General features: G+C 43.3%; 1 protein-coding gene across 3 annotated transcripts in view; it reads left to right on the top strand.

Moving 5' to 3' along the window:
• The window catches only part of SCAPER (S-phase cyclin A associated protein in the ER), a 508094-nt gene extending 486115 nt beyond the window's left edge, over positions 1-21979 (top strand). For all 3 annotated transcript variants that reach the window (XM_030317623.2, XM_030317622.2, XM_030317624.1), the window contains 3 exons: positions 15678-15869; positions 18910-18961; positions 21534-21979. In XM_030317623.2, coding sequence (XP_030173483.1) covers positions 15678-15869; positions 18910-18961; positions 21534-21637 — 348 coding nt within the window. In that variant the 3' untranslated portion in view covers positions 21638-21979. The remainder of the gene's footprint in view (positions 1-15677; positions 15870-18909; positions 18962-21533) is intronic.
• Positions 21980-26220: the final 4241 nt, after the last annotated feature.

The following is a 26220-nucleotide window of genomic DNA, read 5'->3' as shown; positions in this document are numbered from 1 at the left end:
CGTCACTAGTACATTTTTATAGCTTGTTGAGAGGATCATGGGCTCTGGAGCCTGGCAACCTAAGTTCTGATCCCAACTCTCCCACTTACCAGCTCTGTGATCCTGGACAAACCACTTACCTTTCTGGTGCCAGTTTCCTCACCTGTAAACTAGGGAAGCCATCAATAACATCACAGCCTTGTTGTGCAAATTAAATTAGGCCATGCACATGGTGATTAGCACATTCCCTGGGCTGGAACAGATGTTGACTGTGATGTTATTGAAGTGATCATTGTCTGCCTCCTGATTCCCTGCTCTTAGTGGGAGAAGCCCAGGAGTGTGCCCTCGGTAAGCCCTGACACATGATATCAGCTTGGATAGGCCGTCTCTGCTGTCGGGGTGTGTTTCCCCACCCATGAAGAAGCTGCAGAAAGCTCTGCATGTCCGCTGCCTACAGGGTTCCTCTGTGGACCCAAAAGAGGTAGATGCACCAGGGGTCCACTTGCAGATGCCTCTGGGCTGCCACTCCGTGCACTACTCTGGTGTAGCTGCCAAGGGGCAGTGACTGGGAGGGTCAGTCTCGCTCTATCCAGCTGCCAGTCCCCTTCCTAAGGTGCATGCCTCATGCAGCTGGACATACCTGGCAGGTGACAAACATATGCTTGTCTGGACAGCAGTGAAGGAGAATCTCCACTCACCACTTTGCATTGGAAAAGTAGGATGAAGGAAGACCTCACACCCAGATCATTCTTTTTTGTACAGGCAACTGCTAAACTGAAAACACACCACAGAGATCACTCAGAGGTGCACTGAGATTGTGTTAGGAAAAGAAACTGGAAAATGGCTCACATGAATCACTGTGAACATTTAATGGGTCTTAATTGGAACCTTATCCTACTGTACTTAGAGCAGGGAGATGAAAGCAAAAGAAATCTGAGAGACCATTTATTTCACTCGAGAAAGCAGTAAACTGAAACTACAAAAAGATTTGACTACTATTATATTTTTATGATTAAATAAAATTGTCATAGACTGGTGCTGGTGAGCCCATAAATGCTCCATGGAATGCATCCATGCTCTCTGACTGCTGATAGGATGTGACCAGAAAATCTATCAGCCTGTGCTCTGCATTTATTAACCCTGCTGTTCTCACACCACCCAACGTTTGACCCAAAGCTCTCCTCCCAGGAATGGTCCAAAGCCCACTTGGAGTATTTGTGTTTTAAGGCATCATTAAATGCATTACCCACCCACCTCCCTACCCACCCCCCCCACACACACACACACATCCTGTTGGTCTGTGATGGACATAATCTTTCCAGTATTATGTGTGTCTGTGAGCGTGTGTGTAATTATAAGTTCTCTTTTCTTAAAGAAGTGACTTTAGAAAATCAGAATAGCTACTAGTTGAGAATTTGTGGGCAACATGTTTTGTATGATGATTCTTTTATTCATTCTTAAGAAAAACAATAAGCTTTTTTTTAACCACATTTAAATGTAATATCTGTGTGGGTATAGGCAGCATAAGGTGCTTATGTATGTGAATGCTCATAGCACAGGATTATATTATTTCTGCAAGTTCACAGGCCTTTAGAGACCATTTAGTCCAACTCCCCTCATTGCCAAAGAGGAGTAGGACTTGAGCTCAAAATCACTGGAATCAAGCCTTCTGACATATTATCTAAGGCTTTCTGCGACTAGCCTTCCCACTCACTCCCCCTTTCCCCACTCTATGGTAGATGGCACACAGGTAATGCAAGTAAACAGAAAACCCAAAATAAAATAGTCCCTCGAATGTATGATGATGAGTCTGTGTCATTTACAAGGTGTGTGCTCTTTAGACAAGGTTCTTTCTCAAACATAAATTAAAATTAAAATCTGGGTATAGTCCCTGACAGATTATACAATCCGTGACTTTAAGGGTGAGCCAAGTGTTTGAGATAATCTAGCCCAAACTTCTTGTGCTGCAAATGTGTTTGAAGGGAATTTAGAACATGCCTTATTTGAAAGGTAACTCTTCTCACAGAATAGACAACATAAAAGAAGGAAAAAGAAGCTCTAACACAGAACAGAATGCTGGAGGTGACTTATTCTTGGGGAAATGCCAGTACTGTGAGCTTTGTGTCCATATGAGCATTCATCACTCATTCCTTCTCTCATATATCCACTTTTGCTAAATGCCCAGCCTCCATCAAATCACGTGCTGGGAGACACGGAAATGAATACAATCTAGACCTTGTCCTGTGGAACCCACAGCCTAGGAGCAGTGCTGTCAGTGCAGAGACTCAATCCTTCCTTCAGCAAACTTAATCAGGACCTGCAGTGGTCCAGGCACTGTTCCAGACACCCAGGATCCAGTGGGAAACAACATAGACAAAGCCCCTGCCCTCAAGTTGCTGACATTCTGGGAGGGAAGGGAAGGGAAGACCATAAACAAATGTGGATCTATGCTAGAGGTTCCTCTTAGAGGTCGTTCATGGTGGAGGTGGCGCTTTGGCTGATATCTGAAAGTAGAACAGGGGTGCCTGGGTGGCTCAGTCGGTCGAGCGTCCTCCTTCAGCTCAGGTCATGATCTCACAGTTCGTGGGTTTGAGCCCCATGTCAGGCTCTGTGCAGACAAGCTCGGAGCCTGGAGCCTGCTTTGGATTCTGTGTCTCCCTCTCTCTCTGCCCTTTCCTGATCATGCTCTGTCTCTCTGCTCTTGAAAATAAAATTAAAAAATTAAAAAAAAAAGTAGAACAGATATTTACTGGGCAGCAAGGTAAGAAAGACCTTCAAAGCATAGGAAAGACCATAAGCAGAGGTACAGGGATGTAAAATAGCCTGGCAGGTTCAGGGAACAGCAAGCTGCTCATTCTGACCAGAGCTTAGGAGGCAGGGGAAGGAATAAGAGCTAAGAGTAAACAAGCAGGCCAGGCCCAGGTCTTGAAGGGACGTTATGTGCTAGATCAGGAACTTGGGAATTTTCACCTCTAGGAAATAATGAGAAGCCCCTAAATATTACTAGCAGGAGATGATATGTTCAAAGTATGTCTCAAAGTCACTTCAGTATGTGGAAAATAGGAAGGCATTAAGAACTTTCCTACTGGAGCCCAAGAATTGAACAGAGGCCCCTGGTTCTGAAGCATCATTCTAACCTATAGGAGCACAGTGATGTTTGAGGAAGCAGTCTGCCCATACGCCTCTTTTGCATCCCTTTGCTGGTGATAACCTATTTCCCTGAGGAAGCAGAGAACAAACAAGGCACTCACTTGCTTCTCACTCAGTTTCCCTGGAGGGACACAGTAGGACAGCCACTCACCCCTTACTACATGAGGAGACCCTTGTTTCTGGAGGATCACCTGCTCTCCAAAGCTTGTGAGAGGCCACACCCCCAACTACTGGCTTTAGTTAGTCCTCCTGACCCTGGCTGCTTTCCTCCCTTTTTCCCTTCTTCCCTCTCTCTCCTTCCTCCTTGACACTGTGCTGGGGCTTGACAGCAATGAATCCCTGGGACCACCAGGAAAGAAGGCTAGTGCTTAAAGGGCCTACCTCCCACACAGTCTGCCAAGATCTCTGCATTTAATCTCAGCCTAGAAATCTATTTTATGGCAGAAGCAAGTTTGGGAGGAGAGAGAAACTTATGTGCAGTGCTAACCAAGGGATTCTATGTGTTTCTCTGCTCGGAATTTGATTTGCTTATGTATGTGGACAGACTCTCCAAATTTTTCTCCCATGTTATTTAAATAAAGCCACTTCTACACCCTCCCTACTCTACCCGCAAGGCATCAGATGAGAGAAACAAGGTGTGTGTGTTGGGGGCATGCCATTTTCTTTATATGATTCATAGAGATCACTGGCTTCAAGGCCCCTCCTGTCCTGTTGTTTCTGTCCTGGGCCTGGGCTTTGGGTCTGATAAGACTGGTCAAGAGTGATGTGGACAGAGAGGCTTGGCCTGGCCACCGTGGCTGCTGCCTCTTCACCCCAGCATTGTAGCAGGACCAGTTTTATGGAGAGGAATGTAACAACTCCTTTGTTTTGGTCCTGCTAGAAAAAATAGTCTTTGTTCCAATGATTTACAGATTCTCTCTGCTGTCTCTTTTAATGAATTTAGATGTCTAGACACCTATTTTTGCCCCTCTGTTGAGGATATCTTGTCTCTGACAAGAAAATGAGAAAAGCAAAACAAGAATTCTTAGGCATTAAGAATTTGCCTCAGTGAGATTTAACCGTTTGTACACACATCTGTGCTACTTTATACTCCACTCACCCTACCACACTGACACAACTGGTTGGACCTTAGGTTTAACAGACCAGCTCACAACACTTGCTGAAAGAGGCTGCCCCTGACCCACCCTGCCCCTGCTGTCTGTACTGTTGTGCCAAGAGGCTGGTGAATTCCATAGGGTGCTGGCCAAAATACCCAGTCGGCTATTCTTGCATATCCAAAGATGGTGTCCCCTGAGGACCTTGAAGGCCCTGGCCTGAGTAGGCCCAAGGCCCTGATAGGGTAGGTATAGGCCCCCTGGAGCTGGGTTTAGGAACCAAAGCTCATTCATTCATTCCCCTAATACTTTCTAAGCACCTGTTGTTCACCATGCACTGTGCTAGGCACCATGCCAGATATTAGGAATATAGCAGTAAATAAAAGGGGCATAGCCCCTGTCCCTACAGAGTTTAAAGCCTTAAGACTGTTGAAAACTGGGGATTCACACCTGTCTTTCTTTGCCTAAACAGGTATTCATATGTGTGGAGCCAGGCAGGGCTATGTGCGTGGTTCTGTCTTTTGGTCCATGGCAGACATAGGGCTGGGGTCCTGAGGACAAACGTATTTAGAAACTTGCCAGCGGGCATTCTGAGAAAAAAAAAAATGCAGAGCTTTCTAAAACCACTGATAAAATTCCTCCTAAATAAGGGGGAAATTCAGGATCACTCTTAGATCTTAGCAAAATCAGCAGGATTCAGGGTATAAGTAGGTAAAACTGAACTTGCCCATTTTCTGTTTTGTTTCCTTGAAGGTACATGATTTCTAGAGAGCTGAAAATTTTATAATACACCATGGTTGTATCTATGATTGACAGGTAGACACACCCATACATACTTGCCTACTTAGGCAAGAAACTGCTACAGAACCTTTTTCTAGCTTATTGTTGTTATTTAGTATCATAGTTATGGTATTGTCAGGGAAAGAGCTGTTCCCATATAAGTGAACTTTGCAGATGACCAAAATTACCTTTAAAACATGATATGTGTTTAACATGAACTATTTGTGATCATATTTTAAATATTATAGTTTCCTGGGGCACCTGGTGGCTCAGTCAGTTAAGTGTCCAACTTTAGCTCAGGTCATGATCTCACAGTTCATGAGTTCAAGCCCCACATCAGGCTCTGCACTGACAGCTCAGAATCCAGAACCTGCTTTGGATTCTGTATCTCCCTCTGTCTCTGCCCCTCCCCAGCTTGCACTCTGTTCTTGTCTCTCTCTCTCTCTCAAAAATAAACATTAAAAAATGTTTTAGACAAGGGGCACCTGGGTGGCTCAGTCGGTTGAGCGTCCAACTTCGGCTCAGGTCATGATCTCACGGCTCATGAGTTCAAGCCCTGCGTCAGGCTCTGTGCTAAGCTAACAGCTCGGAGCCTGGAGCCTGCTTCCGATTCTGTGTCTCCCTCTGTCTCTGCCCTAACCCACTCGCATTCTGTCTCTGTCTCTCTCAAAAATAAATAAACATTAAAAAATTTTTTTTAAATTTTTTTAGACAATATTAGTTTCCTTCCTTCTTAAACTTAAATTATACTTAATACGTTATATGTTTTCTTAAAATAAATATCTACTATAGTGCTAGGCACATGAGGATTACCATGTGTGTGGAAGCAAATATTTAAAGTGTAGAGTACTAAGTAAAGGTAATTGGTGATAATTAATAAGATACTTTACTACCATATGGTAATGTTCTCAAAACCAACTGAAAAGAGTAGGGATATTTAGTCTTCTACTGAGTGGTTCTAGGCAACTTTTTGAAATTTCATTTCTGCTCAAAATAATTTTAATTCCCACCTCTTCACTTATTAGTGTCAGCTGATGCTTCTTCCTGTTGTCAGTGTACCTAACTCCAGAAGTCTCCTAATTTGCTGACTCCAACTATCCTAGGCCAGAAAACCACTTTTATTAGACTTGCTTCTGAAACGTGAATTGGTAGACTGAACTGGAGCTTGTAGAACTTTCTTGTGAGTGATTGACACGGATTTCGTGGAAAGACCGGGCACTCTTGAAGGCAGGGATGTCTGACTTGTCACTACCCCATTCCAGGTGCCTTGTACCGCACTTGGCCAGAGTAGATGCTCAGTAAACATTTGATGAATAGACTAATTTGTCTGCTCAGAGGCCTGCTTGCTCACTTCCTGGTTCTGGGCTGAATTCCAGGTAGTCACAGTTGCAGGAAAGGGGCCCTCTGGGTGAGGTGAGGCCAGCTATTTTCCATTTGTACAACAGGATGGACTCTCCACAGGCCTTCCTAGCCACTCTCCTTGGATCCTGTAAAATACACACAGCAGTTATCCTTTTACAGATGTGAAATCTACACACTCTCCCTAGGCCCACTGCGTTTCTAGACCAGACTTATGACTACTCAGTACCCCACCTCCACTTTCCTCTTTTTCTGTTTTAAATTTAAGTGTTGGGAAAGACCGTTCAGCTTATACCAAGGATTAACATTGTAAGTATATTATACACGATAGCATTTGTTTCAAAAGTATAAGACCAGCTTTGCAGGCACTCAAAACTCAGAAGACAGCCGGCTGCAAGGCCGTCACAAGCCAGTGCTCGCTGTACGGCCACACGTCCCAGCAGTCCGCTCCCGAGAGTCTGGCTCTCCCGCCAACCCTCCTCTCTTTCAGATTCTTATGTCTGATGATTTGAGGCAAACCCTTGGCACCACCCAGCACTGTCAAGAACTGGCTACTCGATACCTTGCCAAGCAGAATATAGGTTTCTGAAGAAAGGTCTTTTGTGTTGGTTTAATCTGTGTATGTTGGTTGGTTTAGTCTGTGCAGAATGGCAATGTGTCATCCTCATCTTCATGTGGGCTGGCAGAGGTGTGCGAGAAGCTGGCTGGCAGCCAGCCGTGGGAATGAACTCAGGCCCGGCGACAGAAAGCCTCTGTACCCAGGAAGGGACGGACTCAGTCTGATAGCCCTGGATGGGTCTGGGAGGTGAGAAGCCAGGACTCAGTCATAGGAGTTTTCCATTCCCAGCTCCACTAATGACTGGCTGGGGGACCTGGGGCAAGTCTCTTGAACTTTCTGAATGTTGGATTTCTTTTTATAAAAGATTATCATCATCCCTGTTTGCCCACTTTCAGAGAGCGTTTAGAGACTCAGATGATGTAGGTAGAGAGGCTTTATAAACTACTGAGCACTGTCTCTGCCGGTGACCGGCTTTATGTTGTGGTGGGTGTTGCTGAGGTTCTAGCAATGCAGTGTCCTACAAGACTTTGGATTTCTTCACACCAAATGAGACACCACTCAATACTCACAAAGGGAGGATCTTTTCCAGACCCGTCCTTATAACCAGGCTAAGGAGCCCTGAATTGGTGCTTAGGACCCTGAGGTCCCCAAGCCTAACTTCCTTCTAGGGTAGAAGACAAACAAAGTTCATTATTTAGGGGTGTCTTGATAGGCAGCTGGGGCTGCAATAACAAAGTACCATAGACTGAGTGGCTTATAAACAAGACAAATTTGTTTCTCAGAGTTCTGAAGTCTGCGAGTGTAAAATCAGGATGCCAGTCTGCCTGGGTTCTGGGGAGGGCACCCTCCCAGGTTGCAGACTGACAGCTTCTTGTATTCTCACATGGCAGAAAGAGCCCTGAGGGCTCCCTGAGGTCTCATTTATAAGGCACTAATCCCATTCATGAGATCTCTGTCCTCATCCTAATCACCTCCCAAGGGCCCCACCTCCTGATGCCATCACATTGGGAGTTAGGGTTTCAATGTATGAATGGAGGAGGGACACAAACCTTCATTCTGTGAGAAGGGACTAGATATGCAGACGTAAGGCAACATGATGTGAAGATCATTGCAACCTCCAAGTTAGAAAATGGCATCTGTATCTAATAAGAGATGTGGTATGATTCTTCCCCAAGGCAAGTCACAGATGAATTTGTGAAGTAGGAAGCCTCTGACATTTTGATTAATTCTTTCCGTAATTCTTATGTGCCCAGCACTTGCCCAGCACTCCGGGAGCGCAATGGAGCACTAGATAGTAAAAGACACAGTTTCTGCCCTTTGGGAACCCGGAATTAAGCTGCACAACTCCGATTGTGATAGCTGCTGCCACGTCTTTGGGGTTGAAAAGAAAAGGCTGTCTCTGGCTCTGCTGCCTGGGCAGACTTCCTGGGCTTAAGGATTTCCTTAAGTGCTTCGAGGGAAGCTCATCCTGGATCTGAATCAGGAACCCACAACACAAGCCTATTAGCTTTAGCCCTTCCTGTTCTGCTTTTAGATTGATGAGTCTAGCACAACAGCCTCAAGACACACACGCAGTAAGCTAAGCCTCTCTTTCTCTGTACCACTTACCAGTGTTTCTTGGACTGTGCTTATGCTGGGATTTTCTTTTCAGAGCTGTCAAAATGCACTTCCTACCCCACCACCACAAGATCCTGGCTGGCATCCCCAGCTCTGTTTGCATATCTCTCTCCTGTGCAAGCAGGGCCAGGGAGGGGCCGCAGAAATGGCTTCCCTGGGTAGCATGAAGCTTATTGGTGAGTCCCAGCCAGAATGCAGGGCCTGCTGCTGTCTGACCCCCATTCTGATGAGGGTGGGATGATGGAAAGCATTCATTAGGCCTCATGCCGGGAGGGGACTTCTGGTCCTACTAGTATATGGAAGGCAGATCCAACAGGAGAAGACTTGGAGCAGCAGAACTGGTGAACTAACCAAACACTCATTAATAATGTTTTTCACGTTGTGGTCACAGACTCTGTCTCATTTGCTCCTCACCTAAACCCTGAAGGCTGCCATCTATCTCTTTTCTTTTCTTTTATTCCAGTGTAGTTAGCATAGAGTGTTATATTAGTTTCAGATGTACAATATAGCAATTCAACATTCTATACTCTGTGCTCATCATAAGTGTACTCCCCACCACCTGTTTCACCCATCCCCCCACCCATTTCCCTGCTGGTAACCATCACTTTGTTCTCTATAGTTAAGAGTATGTTTTTGGGGGGCGCCTGGGTGGCTCAGTCAGTTAAGCGTCTGACTTCGGCTCAGGTCATGATCTCACAGTTCGAAGGTTCGAGCCCCATGTCAGGCTCTGTGCTGACAGCCTGGAGCCTGTTTCGGATTCCGTGTCTCCCTCTCTCTCTCTGCCCCTCCCCTGTTCACGCTCTGTCTCTGTCTCAAGAATAAATAAACCTTTAAAAAGAAAAAAGAGTATGTTTTTGGGTTGTCTTTTTTTTCTTTGTTCATTTGTTTTCTTTCTTAAATTCCATGAACGAGTGTAATCATATGGTATTTGTCTTTCTCTGACTTCTTTCACTTCGCATAATATACTCTAGCTCCATCCACATTGTTGCAAACGGCAAGATGGCTGAGTAATATTCCATCACATATGTATGCCTCTTCTTTATCTATTTATCTATCAAAGGACACTTGGGTTGTTTCCATAATTTGACTATTGTAAATAATGCTGCAGTAAACATAGGGGTGCATGCATCTTTTTGAATTAGTGTTTTTATATTCTTTGGGTAAATACCCACTCGTGGAATTACTGGATCATATGGTAATTCTGTTTTTAATTTTTTGAGGAACCTCCATGCTGTTTGCCAGAGTGGCCTCACCAGTTTGCGTTCCCACCAGCAGTGCAAGAGGGTTCCCCTTTCTCCACATCCTCTCCAAACTTGTTTCTTGTGATTTGGTGTGTGTGTGTGTGTGTGTGTGTGTGTGTTGTTTTTATTTTAAAGGGAGCATGCATGAGCAGGGGAGGGGGTAGAAGGAGAAAGAGAATCTTAAGCAGGCTCCACACTCAGCACAGAGCCCAGTGCAGGGCTCTATCCAATGACCCTAGGATCATGAGCCAAAACCAAGAGTCAGAAGTTTAACCAACTGAGCTACCCAAGCACCCCTCTTATGTTTTTTATTTCAGCCATTCTGACAGGTGTGAGGTTCTATCTCACTGTGGGTTTGATTTGCATTTCCCTGATGTTGTGTGATGATGAGCATCTTTTCATTGTCTGTTGGCCATCTGGATGCCTTCTTTGAGGATATATCTGTTCATGTCTTCTTCCCATTTTTTAATTCAGTTATTTGTTTTTTGGGTATTTGTATAAGTTCTTTATACATTTTGGATACTAAACCCTTATATCATTTACAAATATCTTCTCCCACTCAGTAGGTTGTCTTATAGTTTTGTTGATTGTTTCCTTTGCTGTGCAGAATTATCTATCCCTATTTTATGGAAAGGACCCTGAGGCTCAAATTAGTTAGCTAACCAGAGCCAGAATTAGAGCCCAGGGCTATCTAATAGCAAGCATCCTTGAGCCTGTAGATTCGTGGCTTATGGCCACTGAGAGACAAATGACCCGTCTGAAATATACATGGTTAGAGAGGGCAGTCTTTCTAGTGAAACATTATTCTGACCAGGGGCAATGAGAAATCAGAGCTGTGCTATAGACTGAGTCATATCCCCCCAAAATTCATATTTTGTACCCTAACCCTCAGTGTGACTGTACTTGGAGATTGGGCTGTTAGAAACTACTTATGATTAAATGAAGTCATAAGGGTGGGTCTTAATGAGATAGGATTGGTGGCCTTATAAGACTAGGAAGACAGATCTCTCCTTCCGTGCATACTCGCCAAAGAAAGGACAGATGGAGGTGTCAGTCTGCAAACCAGGAAGAGAGCTTTCATCAACCCTGCTGACACCCTGATCTTAGACTTTCAGGCTCTAGAATTGTGAGAAAATAAGTTTCTCTTGTTTCAACCACCCAGTTAGGACAGCCTGAACAGAGTAAAAACAGGCTGGTATTCAATCTGGGAGCTTCTCACCACCTAAAATTCTTCCACCAATCCAGCCCTGAAAGTCCAACCCACCTTCTCAGTGTAGCCTTCCACATTTACCTAAGAAGTAATCTCTTCCTCCCATGGGGCCCCCTAATACTTTATCCTTGACTGTCTGATGACCCAGTCTCCTTTGTATCAATTGTCATTGGTGTACATACCTCATCTCCCTGAGAGCTAAAGCATGGATTTTCTCCATGTTCCTATAGCACCTGGCACAGGAGGCACTCGGTAAGTGTCCAGTGAATTTAGAGCTCTTTCTTGGCGCGCTCGCTCGCGCTCTCTCTCTCTCTCTCTCTCTCTCTCACACACACACACACAGTGAACCAAGTTATAATTCACCTATATTTACTACTTTGTAGAAAGCACAAGGGGGCCAGAGGTCAGCAGATGAAAGAATCAGTCCATTTGTCTGCTCCAGATTCTTTGTAAAAAAAAAAAAAATTTTTTTTGGTTGGGAGTAGGTGCACCTGGGTATCTCAGTCAGTTAAGCATCCAGCTCTTGATTTTGGCTCAGGTCATGATCTCACCGGTTTGTGGGTTCAAGCCCCACATCAGGCTCTGCACTGACAGTGCAAAGCCTGCTTGGGATTCTTTCTCTCTCCCTCTCTCTTAACACTAGCATTCAGATTCTCCTGACCTTCCACTAGGTTATAGCACACGTTGGCAGCATGTAACTTTCTTTCTTTTAAAGCCCCTTCTTCCCACAGCTGTCAGTAGTTCCAAAAAGAAGAAGGAATAGGGGTCCCTCACCTCCCCAAGCCCCCCCCCAATCCCTTGTCAATGATAGTTAAGAAAAAGGTGGTGAATACCAGGCATTGGATAAAAGATGCCCTTCTTCATTGACTCTGGAATTATGCCCACTGGCCTCTGCTGAAGAGAAGGGGCCTGTGCTGCCCATGGTCCTCTCTCCAGAGAATGATTAAGAATGGATCCAAGAAGGCTTTGAAGTACTCTCCCTTATGTTCTAGTATAGTCAAATAGTTTCTGTATGATTTATCTTAAATTCAAAATGTAGGAAGCTGGGGGTGCCTGGGTGGCTCAGTCGGTTAAGATCTGATTCTTAATTTCGGGTCAGATCATGATCTCACAGTTTATGGGAATCAAGCCCCGCTTCAGGCTCTGTGCTGACAGTGCAGAGACTGCTTGGCATCCTCTCTCTCTCCCTCCCTCTCTCTGCCCCTCCCCCACTCACACTCTCTCTCAAAATAAATAATTTAAAAAACATCAAAACATAGGAATCTAATTTTGAGTGAGAAGGAATGTATTTAAAGATCCAACACCCGTGGTCATGTTCTCATTCTTTATTTGGGTACTGGCAACACAGGTATATTCACTTTGTAAAAATTGAGCTATTCACTTTAGAGATGTGTGAGTGTGTGTGTGTGTGTGTGTGTGTGTGTGTGTGTGTGTGTGTTACACTTCACTGAAAAGTTCACTTTTCTAAAAAATTCTCCACCTTGAAAACTAGGAAAATTGAACAATTTTCCCAGGGTCACACAGCTAGTGAATGCCTGGAGTAAAGGCAAGAACTCAGATCTCCTAGCTCTTTAGTTAGTACCTATTTTAAAAGTGCACCTAAGAGTAAGTGGAAAGTTCAATTTCAGTTTCTTTTAATCTGAATGTTGCTAGAAATTCCCTTGGTTTTCTTAGAGCCCTGCTCTGCATCTAAAAGTTGACATATTTGAGGTATGCCTGGGTAGCTCATTTGGCTGAGCAACCTACTTCAGCTCAGGTCATGGTCTCATGGTTCATGGGTTTGAGCCCTGCTTCAACAGCTGACAGCTCAGAGCCTGGAGCCTACTTTGGATTCTGTGTCTCCCTGTCTCTCTGCCCCTCCCCTGCTCATTCTCTCTCTCTCTCTCTCTCTCTCTCTCTCTCTCACTCACTCACTCAAAAATAAATTAATGTAAAAAAATTTTTTTTTAAGTTGACATATTTGAAAGAGGGTTTTCTCATTATTATGGAGCCATACCAGCTCCCTACATGCTGTCTAACTGGTGGCTGTGGCCACCAGTGAAATTTACAGCCAAGCCACTCCTTTCTCCTGGTGCATGGGTCTGGAAAGGGGCTCCATGGGAAGCCCCTATATGTTTGTGTTGGCCTGTGTGCCCTGAAAGGGCAGGTGGCCTGGCCAGGCTCAGAGTGGTACTCACCTTAGACCTTATCAGCAGCCCTTTGTCTGGACAAAGGTGACAGACCAGCAGTTATTGATTTAGTTACAGCTCCATCAGGAGGGCATAGAGAGAGAAAACATCATTATAAATCTGAGATTTTCTTTAGCTATTTCCATTTCATTCATTCAGCAAGACTTTCATGTTCCATGATGACTCTGTCGACTTTAGAAAGCTTGAGCAGTTCATGGGGACGTTTGACCACCCTAAGGCCTAGGAGTCAGTGACTGGATGAGATAAAATTGAGCCTTGCCCTCATCCCCCAATCTGTCAAAAGCCTTTCAGTCAACTCTCTCCTGGTGCCCAAGGCTCTGAGTGTCAAGGTCATGATGCATCCCAGCCTTGCTTCCCTGCCCATGTGGGAAGTGCTTGGCCTAATTCAGCTGACCATTCAGCAGTGCTCATGGACATCGGAAACACCACCCCTCTGTACCAAAAGCCCACCTGAATTACCCAGAAGTGGTCTCGCCCACCAAGTCTCAGTGCTATAGGTTGGCCCCCTCCTGGACTTCCTAATCCTGTCTCCCCACAATGTCTGAAATGTGGTCCAAGGGACAGTGCCGACGAGATGTCCCACTCTGGCTCACAGCCAAGCCGGGGGGTGTGGCTTTTACCACCCTGGGTGGACCCCTTCCCTATAACCTGAATAAGTTCTATCATGGGTGGTCCTGTGGGTAGAACACCCTGCCCAAGGTAACCAGACCTCCTACATCCATTTGTGTCTTCCCGTAGTCCAGGGACTTAAAAGTAGTGGCCTCTGGCAGGTCATTCACTACACTGCTGGTGACCTCTGTAAACTCACTTCTTCAACAGGCAACTGATAGTCAGCTCTGTTCCTCGAGGGGACTGACAGGCCCCCAAGGGGCTTGCTTTCACTCCAGTGAGGGTCAGGAGTCCAGATGGAGTAAGTTCTGGTTAAGTTTGCATGTTCTGTGCTCCTTTTACCAGGAACCAGGAGCTGTCGTCTTTGAGTTAACATTGTGCCTGTGCCAGCCAAACTGGCCAATTTAATATCTTTTCAATTAGTGAATCTTCCAATAATAGCATTTTAACAATGAAGTTCCAAAGAAAAAACTTCTTCATTTTTGTCCAAAGGGGGAAAAGAAACATGTAATAATGATATTATAAATTCTAAAGTGGTGATCATTTGGCTGTGCTACAAAATTTGTTGCTAATAATTAAAATAAAGATTTAAGTAAATGCTTTATCAATAAAATAGACGATAGGACATATTTTTCTCAGCCGGTGTCAGGAAAGGCAGCACACAGCCATGTGCTGAATTGTCACACTGAGTCTTTAAAATTCCTGCTGGATTTGAAGGTATTAACAAGTCCCTATCAACATTCTCTAAGGGTTTTTGATGTCATTTTAGCTATTGAACTAAAATATGTGAACTATTACCTTGTTGATTTTGTCCTTAAACCAAACTGCATTATCATCTGAGAGTATGTTCTTAAAGTATTGTTAAAAGTACTTTGAAAACTTGTAAATCCCTGTAATTTATGTTTCTCCTGCCTCTGCTGTTTCATTCTGTCCTTCTGGTTTTAATTTGAATGCAGTCTTGTCTGGGTGTGTACCTGTAAAATTATGTTTTTCCAAGTACAATTTACAGTCCTGACCTTAGATTCTTACAGTGTCCCCAGCGTTCTCTGAGCTTCCTCTTATACCAAGAAGTGGGCTTCGGGTCCTTCAGTTCTTTCATATTAGAACCATCTAATCAAGGTTACTTGAAACAGATCCGATTTTGACATTTCTTAGTTTATCATGTAGGCCCAGGGAGTAAATTAGGAGGGCTTCCCTGCAAGCCCATTAATTGCATTGCCCCATTCCTTAAAACATATACACTTGTAAACCTAGACTGCCTCAAGACAAGAGTCTCATTTATCTAAACAGTTCTCCTTTTAGACTCAATGGCACTGATGGAAACACAGATAAGGAGTGTGGATCAGAGGAAGGATCTTTTGGAGCCTGTGCTTGCTGAAACTGTTCCTACTCCCCTTACAGTCCCTTTTTCTTTCCAAGGGCCTGTCTGCATATACAGAACAGTCAGTATATCCCCGGAGCTTGGTTAGGGGAAGACCGCAGCAGGCAGTGCAGTGGGAGAGGGCATCTTTCTTCTGAGGGGGCTCTTTGCAGGTTTCAAGGAATAGGACTTCTCTGTTTTAAGGGGAGGATGGAGGGCGGGCGCTTTGTTAAAGCAGAGTCTGTATGTTGAATCCTCTCCCGCCTGGCAGCCGAGCCCTTCATCGTGGACTAGAAATGGCCGCAGAACTTTTGGAATCGTTTCCTTAAGTTGGGAAATGAGATTTCTTTACTTTCTGTTCCTTTAAGAACAGATATCACTTAGGAGTCTTTTTTTTTTTTTTTTTTTTTTTTCTCCTTACACTCCTTCAGTGTGTTCTCCATGGTTCTTACAGACACTGTTGGGAGTGGAGGAGAAAGGGGCAGGCAGAGCTTTTTGGCCGTTGACCTAGGTTTCCTCTTCTGTTTCAGGTCATCGTACAGTCTGGCCGCCACCCCACGGTGCTGCAGAAACTCTGCCAGTTGCCCTTCCAGTACTTCAGTGACCCACGACTGATCAAAGTGCTGTTCCCCTCACTTATCGCTGCTTGTTACAACAACCGTCAGAACAAGATCATTCTGGAGCAGGAGATGAGCTGTGTTTTACTGGCCACATTCATTCAGGTACCTTCTGTGTTATGCCTGATTCTCTGACTTTGAACCAGCTGTTTATTCTTGCCATCCTCAATGTCTTTAAAATTTTTCGCGTTTTTATGTGCTTGAAAATTAATTTCTAAAATATTAGGATAGTAAAACTAGGGTTGAATGGTGTAAACTTCAACGTGGAGGACTTCAAGAAAAGGATATTTTTCCAGTTGTTGAAATGGTACACCCACACCAAGGAAACATTTTAAAAAGGTTGCCAGACTTCTTTAAGGCTTTTAACATTTACATTCACCTTGCCTTTAGTGCAGCTACAGGGAATAGATAAGGATTGCTGAAGAAGGATCAGTTAAAACTTCAGTTGATTTGTAAGTTTTAAAATAAGTATGATTCATACACACACGTGTGTGTAATAAAAACCTATATTGCTTTTTTAAAAATCTAACAATTGTAAGTATGGCCTTATATTTTTCTGATGTGGTTAAAATTCTGTAGGACTAGAATCAGAATTAGTGCTGTAGCAAAATAAAGCAGTATTTTCACATCTAAATTAACTGCGTCAACTGACAATAGAAACTCAAGTTGGCTATTCTTTAACATTTGCTAATAGCTAATCCTGCAACTTTTTTTCTGTCACTGTAGATCATTCATTGCTGAAAATCTTCCATTTTCCTTGAAATGTTCTATAAAACCAATGTTTTTTTGTCCCATGATGTACGTGTGATTAAAAGACAATGTTTTCTGTTAATAACAATGAAACAGAAAGCAGAGCTCTGTAGCAGTATTCTTCTTTATTCTGGCAAATATACATGCATCTTTGTTGAAAGGATGTGATAGTGCCCAGCTGGTTGGGATGGCTAAAGAGTCCAGCTTTCTTCACCTTAGACAGCAGTCAGCGGTTTATGTTTTTTAAACTATCCTCTATTAGACCATCAGTTAACAAATACAACTAGATCAATTGTGTTTAGAAATGTTTACTTTCAGGGGCGCCTGGGTGGCGCAGTCGGTTAAGCGTCCGACTTCAGCCAGGTCACGATCTCGCAGTCCGTGAGTTCGAGCCCCGCGTCGGGCTCTGGGCTGATGGCTCGGAGCCTGGAGCCTGTCTCTGATTCTGTGTCTCCCTCTCTCTCTGCCCCTCCCCCGTTCATGCTCTGTCTCTCTCTGTCCCAAAAATAAATAAACGTTGAAAAAAAAAAAATTTAAAAAAAAAAAAAAAAAAGAAATGTTTACTTTCAGCTTAGTTGTTCCAATTGAGTCTGGGTTCTGTTTTCTGAAAATTTTTTCAAAGATCTGCAGATCCACAGGTAGGGTATGGATTTCAAAACAAAAATCTTATGGTTAAATTAAAACCTTAATAAGATCTTACATAACCATCATAGCAACATTTAAGATTTTGCATATATTCTTAAAGGCTTAGGATTAAAATTTAAATAGAAAATACTTGGGCGCCTGGGTGGCTTAGTCGGTTAAGCAGCCCACTCTTAGTTTGGGCTCAGGTCATGATCTCACAATTTGTGAGATCGAGTCCTGGGTCAGGCTCTGTGCTGAAGGCACAGAACCTGCTTGGGGTTCTCTGTTTCCCTCTCTCTCTGCTCCTCCCCTGCACTCTCTCTTAAAATAAAAAAATAAACTTAATAACAATAATAATAATAATTTAAAAATACACTATAGAGTATTTTAAGACTGATCTTAAAATTCAGTCTTGTATTCAGGAGGTAATTTCTGAGTGCCTCTGGTGTTCTGGGCACTGTTTAGGCACTAGGAATACACCAATGAATAAAACAGATAAAAATTCCTGCCTTTATAGATCTTTCATTAAAGTGGGGGGAATCAAACAGAAAAGTAAAACAAATAGCATGTCAGGTGGTGTTAAGTACTATGGAGAAAAATAAGGCTGGGAAGGGGGATGGGCTGCCAGGGAGGGGGATGTGATGTGCAAATTTTTTATGACATGAGCAGAGAGGCCCCACCAAGACAGTGATAGTTGAGCAAAGACAGTTTTGCATGTGTATGAACTTAGTCCCTCACATTTTCAACCACTTGGAAAACAGTTTATGAAAATACAAATGATTTCAGAATCTAAAGTAAAAAATTTTTACTTATTTTCATCTGGTATTGATCTTAAAGCCTTCTAACTTTTCTCTGTGCTATTTAACACACATTTAAATGGAATTTAATGTAAATGTAACAAATTGAACATACATTTGGACACACACATTTTGTAAATGTTACAGAAATTTCTTATTTGAGATAGCATGTTAGATTAGTGAAATTAAATCAGATTTTCTTGGGGCGCCTGGGTGGCGCAGTTGGTTAAGCGTCCGACTTCAGCCAGGTCACGATCTCGCGGTCCGTGAGTTCGAGCCCCGCGTCAGGCTCTGGGCTGATGGCTCAGAGCCTGGAGCCTGTTTCCGATTCTGTGTCTCCCTCTCTCTCTGCCCCTCCCCCGTTCATGCTCTGTCTCTCTCTGTCCCAAAAATAAATAAACGTTGAAAAAAAAATTTAAAAAAAAAAAAAAATAAATAAATAAATCAGATTTTCTTTTCTATAAATAATTATGCTCAAAGGAGTGAATATATAGTGGGTTTTAGTGTATAATGTGGTTCTTTGAGGTCTGCATGTGTTAGGTTATTAATAGTCACTAGAAAATGATACTAAAAATAGGAGCTGGTAGTTTGTCATAGGTCTCTGAAAATTTACATAAAAGTGAAATTACTAGACTTTTTTAGCTGCAGAATATGTAAGGGCTTTTAGAGTTATGCTTTTTTAAAAAATGTTAAAAATTATCAATATTTTAAGAGCAAGTTTGGCTAAAGCATTCAGTTTGCTGAAATAAAGTTGTAGTTTCTGGCCCCTGATGATCTGTACCAAGATTTGAGTCATCACTATTTGATTTAAATTGAGAACCTGAACATCAATTTCTTAAGCTTTTATATTTGGGCTCCAAAGTATTCATGCAAAAATAGTTGTCTTTAGACTTCAGAATCACATTTAAAACTGCCGTCAGAGAAATTCTCTGTTCATAGCACTGGTATAAAAACAATTTTCTTGTCTCACACAGGATTTTGTACAGACTTCAGGTCAGGCAGATAACCAGCTTTATCAGCCCAAAGGTACGTCCTATTGAAATGAAATGTCATATGTTTGTTAGCTGAATGGACATGTTTCTTACTCCACCCTCTGGAACTATTACAGAAATCATTTTATTACATCACCCTAAAACATTTGAGATTCGGATACCAATTATAATTCAATGAGTAAAGAAACTGATTTTGTCATCAAGCATTAATGCATCAGAATATACAGAGAAATTTTGAAAATAAAAGCACGAAACATCTTTACGTAATTTATATTCACCTCATACAAGATATAACAAATAGTGAATAATTGCTAAAGAGCCACTTTGTAATACAGGAGACAATCAGGTCATTAATATTGGCCTACATTACTCACATAAATGCTAAAATCACATAGATTTGGTTTCCTGTCTGTGTTCAGAATAAAATTATGAATGATAATACCCCATATTTCCCCCCTTAAATTCAAGTACTTGGATATTTTTATTGAAAATAAAAACTGTAAAATTGTTTTACTTGGAGAAAAAAGAACATCAGATTAGTAAGAGTTCAGAGGCCAAATGATTTACAAGCATTTTTTTTCCTGTAGTGTTCCTGCTGAGGTGCTTCCTATGATCAGAGCTGGAGATGTAGAATATTAAGGATATTTTTACTTTTTAAAAATATTCTGCTACACACACTGTAATTGAGAAGTACAAATGGCTCTTTGTCTGGCTGTTGTGACAGCACCTTTGATTAATGAGGCCCTAATACAGATTTTTCCCCAATTCTTCCATTAGTTTGATACTCCTTAAAGTGGCCAGAGGCCCACTCCCAACAGGACCCTCTAGGTGACCCACCAAGTAGCCCCTACTTGGAGGGGTGGTGAGTCACCTTGTCACCTTGGACAGTCTCTCTCTTTCTCTCCCTAGCCTCTCTCTCTCTCTCCCTCCCTCTCTCTCTCTCTCTCTCTCTCTCTCTCTCTCTCTCACACACACACACACACACACACACACACGTACACCAATTATCTATAGTGGGCAAATGTTGAAAAGTACATAGAAAAGAATATAAAGCTGTACCAGTATCATGAAAAAAAGGTCAGGTTTTATTGGTTCAGACACTCAGAGAAGTAAACAGAAAGCTATGTTCCTTTTCAGAAGTTCAAATCAACATCATAGTACCATTTGTCTAAGCCAGAATTAGTGTGCAAGTTCAGGACTGCCCTGACTCAGTCACAGCCTTTTTTTTTTTTTTAAGTTATTGGAGGCTGCAGTGAGTGAAATCAGTATAATTTGTTACTATTTCTTAAAAAGTGTTTTAAATTTTGAATATATGAAAATGCCTTGAAAAATCTAATGTATTTTTAATTGTACAGCAACTTTTTTGCCCGTAAGAAGTACAGACATTCTTTCTTCTTCCTTTCTCCTGACTGTAAGGATGAGTCACCATTTGCTACATATCTGGCAGACATAGTCCCAAGAGCTGCCTCAGCTCGGTGGGTTGAGGCCTGTGAGAGTTTCAACCTTCTTTCTTTTCCAAGGACCCATCTTCTTGACATCCACGCTTTCCCCAATTCCAGTATGCTTAATCCGTAAAACAGCAAATGGAGAACTGTTCTCTGCATTTCTCAGAGTCATTATATTGGTGACAGCTCTTAATATGCTTACTTGGTTTTAAAAAAAAAGTGAGGGCACCTAGATATTTCAGTGGGTTGAGCACCGACTTCAGCTCAGGTCATGATCTCACTGTGATTTGGAGCCCCGCGTCAGAATTGCTGCTTTCATCATAGAGCCTACTTTGGATCTTCTGTCTCCCTCTCTCTCTGCCCCTTCCCTGCTTAGTTTCTTCCTCTCTCTTAAAAATAAATAAACATTTTTTTAAAAAGAAATTTTCTTTAAAAAATAATTCAAAAAGTTAAAAAAAATGATTCCATACTAGACATCTGTTCTCCTTTTGCTTAGTTTAAGTCCCCAGAAATGTTTCAAGGCATTTTAGTTCATTGCCCAGGTAAACCTCTACATTCTAAGTGTAAAGCAGCTCCTGGTAGCACCACATTCTTATTGCTAAAGGAGAATTCTGATTTTCAAACACTGGCTGCTTAATCACTACCCAGCTAGGAGGTTGTTTTCTTTGCCTACATTGATAACCAGTAAAGTTCTCACTCATTCCCTCCGCTTTGTTAGATGACTTGAATGCCAGATTTGAGCATTTTTTAAAGTCATATTTAAATTAAAATATTTTAAATTAGGCTATTTTAGACAAATGTCAAGTTTATATACAGATATATCATTTCGAGGCTAACTTAAGGATGGAAGAGATGACTGTCATTTTATTTGGATCACCATACTTATTTCCCCCTATTTTCTTACTCTGGAGTCCAAAAACAGGTTTTTTTGTAATGTTTTACATAGGGATTAATGTCTGAATATGTTAGAAGCACAAAATAAATTGTGATTAAAATATGTATATTTTGTGCTGTAGGTAGATAAAAATAGATCAGTTACCTTCTTTATATAAACTTGTATCATGGTTTATTTGAAGTGCATGTCTCCATTTTGTAGTCAGATATCAAAATAATTTTAATTTCTTAAACTTCAAAGAATTTATTATCTTTTTTTCTTCTCAGGAAAATCCCTTGGTTCCCAAGACTATCTTGAGCTGGCTAACAGATTTCCTCAGGAGGCCTGGGAAGAAGCTCGACAGTTTTTTTTAAAAAAAGAGAAAAAATAAATGATTTGGTTAGTTCTGTATTTGAGTGCCCTTGTTAATATTTTAAACTGTTCAAACAAATGTTCTAACTGTTCCTTAAGAAGCTCATTTTCACATGTTTATACTCTCCCCCTGCATTGTAGATATGGTATATACTTTGCACTATTTATAATGACTGTAGATACTTTAATGTTCTTTCTAATTCTGGAAGTTGAGTTTATTTCACTTATGCACAATATTTTGGAGTTCGGTTACCTACATCCTATGATAATATATACTTTGCATTTGTAATATGGGTGAAGTTAGACATAAAATTAGCAAGTCTGTTTTGTTCTTGTAATAAAATAACTTATTCTGTTTGCAGTGGTGACTTTTCTTATTAAGACAATACCAATTTGAAAGAAAAATGTTAACTCCAACTCTGGGAGTATTTTAATTAAAGACTTAAAATTAACCTCTAAATTTCCCTTTTTAAGGTTTGGAGTAAAGATGTTTATAACACTTGGCTATTCTAATTACATAATAGGTTTGGGGGCTATTTGAAATGAATTTAGGACATTGTATCCATTGGTCCTCCTCACCTTTCCTAGAGAACAGGACTTTCCTAGCAGACAGGACTGAGAACCATTGCTGAACTGAAAGTATTCTCCAGAATAAAAATTATCGATTCAAAAAGATCAGCCATAGTGAATCACCTTGACGCATTTCCTCAAATAATTGTGAAATGAAGCAACTCTGAAGTAACCATAAAACAAGGCCAGAAGGGCTCTGAATAAAAGTTTTAAACTCCGATGCCCCGCTCACAGTTGAACGTGAGAAGGGTCTGCCTGGGAGGCGTAGACCTTTTCATATCTCGTTCCCAGCGTTTCCCCACCTTAAGCCGACGGCCAGTGCTAAGCCGCTCACTGAATGACATCTGTAATAATTTCTGTCCGATAAGGATCAAACATTACCGTGAAGAAAAGATCTGGTTGGAAAAAAAAAGTGGCCTGAATATGTGTCAGAGTCAAAGCTATAGGAAGGTAGGCGGGGCGGGACCAGAAAATAACAAAAGTTTCGGTTTTTTAAAAACAACCTACTTAATGTTCACAACACTCCTTTTTGGAGCCTCACAAAGCTGCTGAGCTATGTGTTTTTACTTCTTTGCAAATCGAAAGAAAATGAAGAGGTCCCCAAAATTAAAAAAAAATAAAGACGGAAACCACGGCGAACGCGTCCCTGTGCCCTCTGTGCTCCCGCGGGCGCGGGTCCCGGGCGTCTTCCCCACGTCGGGCCGCAGGGGCCGCTGCGGGGCTGGGGCCGCGACCCCGCGGGTCCTGCCCGGGGTCCAGGGCGGGGGGGCCGCCGGCCCCAAAGCCAGCGGGACCCGCTCTCGGGAAGCCCCTCCCGCCAGGGCTCGGGCGGCGATCCGGCGCCGGACCCGGGACGCCGCGGCGGCGCGCACACAATGCCGCGAGCCGGGCGGTGCACCGCTCTCCGAAGGCCGAGGGGCTGGGCCCTAGCGCCCGCACGCCCCCTCCGAGACTGCGGCCGGGGCTCCTCCGCGGCCCGAGGCGGGGGAAGGGGCGGGGCGGGGGAGCAGGCAGGTGTCCGCGGCCGGCTCCATCGGCGACCAGCAGTCGCCCGCCCGGGAGCCCCAACCTGGAGAGGAGTTCCCGAATGCCTCTCGCCCAGCGCGTCTTGGGGCGTGAACGCAGAATCCTTGTAGCTGAAAGGAATAATCAAATATTTATAAGATTTCCTGCAAGATGCTTCACAATAGAATATACTTATCTGGTCGGAAATTTGCCAGAAAGCCATAAATAATTGAAACAGCTGTGATTAACCTCTCAGAAACCATACCAGAATTCGCAATTAAACATTTAATTGAATGGTGTCGTTTGCCCCCCTCGTCCGGGAGTGGGGGGGGGGGGGGGGTGTCTGATTGAGATGAATCCCGGCTCCGCCCGGGTAGGGAGGTTTCGAGAATCGGGCCTTGCAACTCCTCGGTGACTCCCGACCTTCACGGTCTCTGTGCGTCTCGAGTTTAAGGCGCCTTCCGCCCGGCCAGAATGATTGAAGTTCTGACTCCCCTGGGTTTTACGATTAACAAACTCGCCGGGGACTGGGAGGGTGCGGCGCGCAAGTGAGTTCCAATTTGCGGGGACGAGTGCCACCCACTTGTGGCGGGGGCCGCATCCCGGGTCTCCCGAGCTCAGGGGCCACAAGTGGATCAGGCTGGGCCCAGGCGAAAGGCTTATGCTGGGTCCAGCCTGTGAAGCTGACGGTGCGAATGGGCGCGGCTGGGGCAAAAAAGCAACAACTTCATTCGGGCGTCGGAGCCCAGAATTTGAGCCAAATAGGAAAAAGCTGCCCGAAGCCCGGCAGCAGCGACATTTGAGCGCCCAGCGCTGTTACCCAACTGAATTTCCTGCTCCGGGAGGCAGCTCGCCTTCTGGGGAGCTCGACACCCTGGATGCCCAACAGGATGTCGAAGCCACAGCTTCCTGCCGAAATTCCGGAGCCTCTCCCTGGCTCCAGGCACTCGGGGCCTCTGTGACCCCGGACCCTGAACCTCGCCCCCGTTGCGCCTAGGTGGGAGCCTCACCTCCCGGCCCAGCCTTTCCTTCCTTCCCCAGCGCAGCTGGGAAAACCACTTGGGTCATTTCTTCCAGAGCTCCTTGCCACCTTTCTAAATTCTTAGGTGTCGATAATCTGAAAAGGGATTACTCCTCACCATCCCTATTCTTCCACTTCTCTCTCCCAGTTCCCACGCCCCCAACCCAGGGGTTCTCCCGCCTTCCGTATTCAAACCCCCCCCTTAAATATCCTGTTTGCCAACCGGGAGATTCTCAGCCTTCCTAAACTCCTGCCCCTCCGTTCATTCCCTCACTCACTCTCCCGCCAGCTGCTGACTTTGAGGAGGTGCCCTGATCACCTAGAAGTCCTGCCTTTCTGGCCCAATTGCTGCGGGGCCCCAAACTTGCTTTATAAATTGAGCCAACCCCAAATCCCCACACAAATCCACATCTGGATCCCAGTGAGTATTTTCTTGTGCCCTTTTCCTCTGCTATTGCTATTCTCAGTCTAACTCCGTTTATCTGCATCGTCCATGCACAGTCTCTCTCAACAAGGTGCTAGTCTGTAATTGGTCACACAATCCTCATTATTGCACTGAATCCCAGTATCTTGAGGAAAGTTTACCTTTACATCAATCAGACCCGTATTTAAAAGCCTCTAATCTTCCCTACATCAGCTTAATAAACTCTGAATTTCCTGCTTGGAACTTCTCTTCAAATAGTTTATTATTCATTCATTGTTTCTTCTCTCCAGCATGCTATTCAGCTAATTCTCTTGCTCTCTCTGGTGACCACTTCTATGGGAAAACACAGCTAACTAAAATGTGTGGCAATGTAGGTCCTCCCCCAGGCAGCAGTGGCAGAATTAACATTTTCTAGAGAACAATCTTAGACAACGTCTCATTTAAACACAGTATTTGCAGCTCTGAGCTTTAAGCCATTCCACATTCAAAATTGAAAGGCTGATTTCTGTTCCACAACCCATTAAATATTAAAGTTCGTTGGGAATACTGCCACAGGGACTCTGAATTTCCCAGAATTGTGCAGCCTTTCAATATGTGTTAAATTTTGTGGTATAATGGCCATAAACTTTTCCATCTCTGGGAATCCCTCTCCTGCCTCAATTACATAGGGCTATCCAAATTATTAGATAAATCTTCTGGAAAAAATATTCTAAAGTGAATCTAGTTAAATAACTAACTCCCATTTTCCACCTATGGCCCCTTTTTATTGAACTTTTTACTACACAATTGGGCATCTCACTCTGAAAGTTCAGTAAGCATAAAATACAACATTTGTAATTGTTACAGGTAATTTAATTTACAAGGAAATCCCGACTGTATTACTGAGCATGTTTAAAGATGACCTGGGAACCAGTAAAACTGATATTTATTAATGTAACCAACCATAGATCTGACACCACACCAGAGACCATTGTAATAAGGCTTCAAAGTCAAAGCTTTTCCGTGGAAATGATGCACCTTTTTGGGTGGCCAGCAACCAACTACAGAAGAGTTTGTAATATTTTACATAGTAATACATACAGATTCAGGCATCCTAATAAATGGTAATCACTTTTATCTGGGTAATTTCCCAATATTCAAAATCTGACACACTCACAGAATAGCAAAAAGGAGAATTAGATTTTTGATCTATGGATAATAAGAGTTTACTGTACTTAGGCAGATGTTTCCGTTTGTAGCATTTGCAGTCTTTCAGGGCGCCTGGGTGGCTCAGTTGGTTAAGCATCTGACTCTTGGTTTCGGCTCAGGTTATGATCTCACGGTTTGTGGATTCCAGCCCTGTGAGCCCTGCGTTGGGAGCTGGCAGAGCCTGCTTGGGATTCTCTCTCTCCCTCTCTTGCTGCCCCTCCCCCACTCGTGCTGTCTCTCTCTCAAAATAAATAAATTTTTAAAAATTAAAAAACTACTGCAGTCTTTCAAAAGCAAAAATTCAGAGCTAATTAACAACAAACATTAATGAAATTCTTTACTCAAGAACCTGTTACTTCCGTTTTTAAAGTGACAAAACCTAATATTCTGGATT

The sequence above is a fragment of the Lynx canadensis genome, chromosome B3 (assembly GCF_007474595.2).
Source record: "Lynx canadensis isolate LIC74 chromosome B3, mLynCan4.pri.v2, whole genome shotgun sequence".
NCBI lineage: Eukaryota > Metazoa > Chordata > Mammalia > Carnivora > Felidae > Lynx > Lynx canadensis.
Note: the sequence above shows the minus strand (reverse complement) of the source record. Positions and strands in the feature narration are given on the sequence as shown.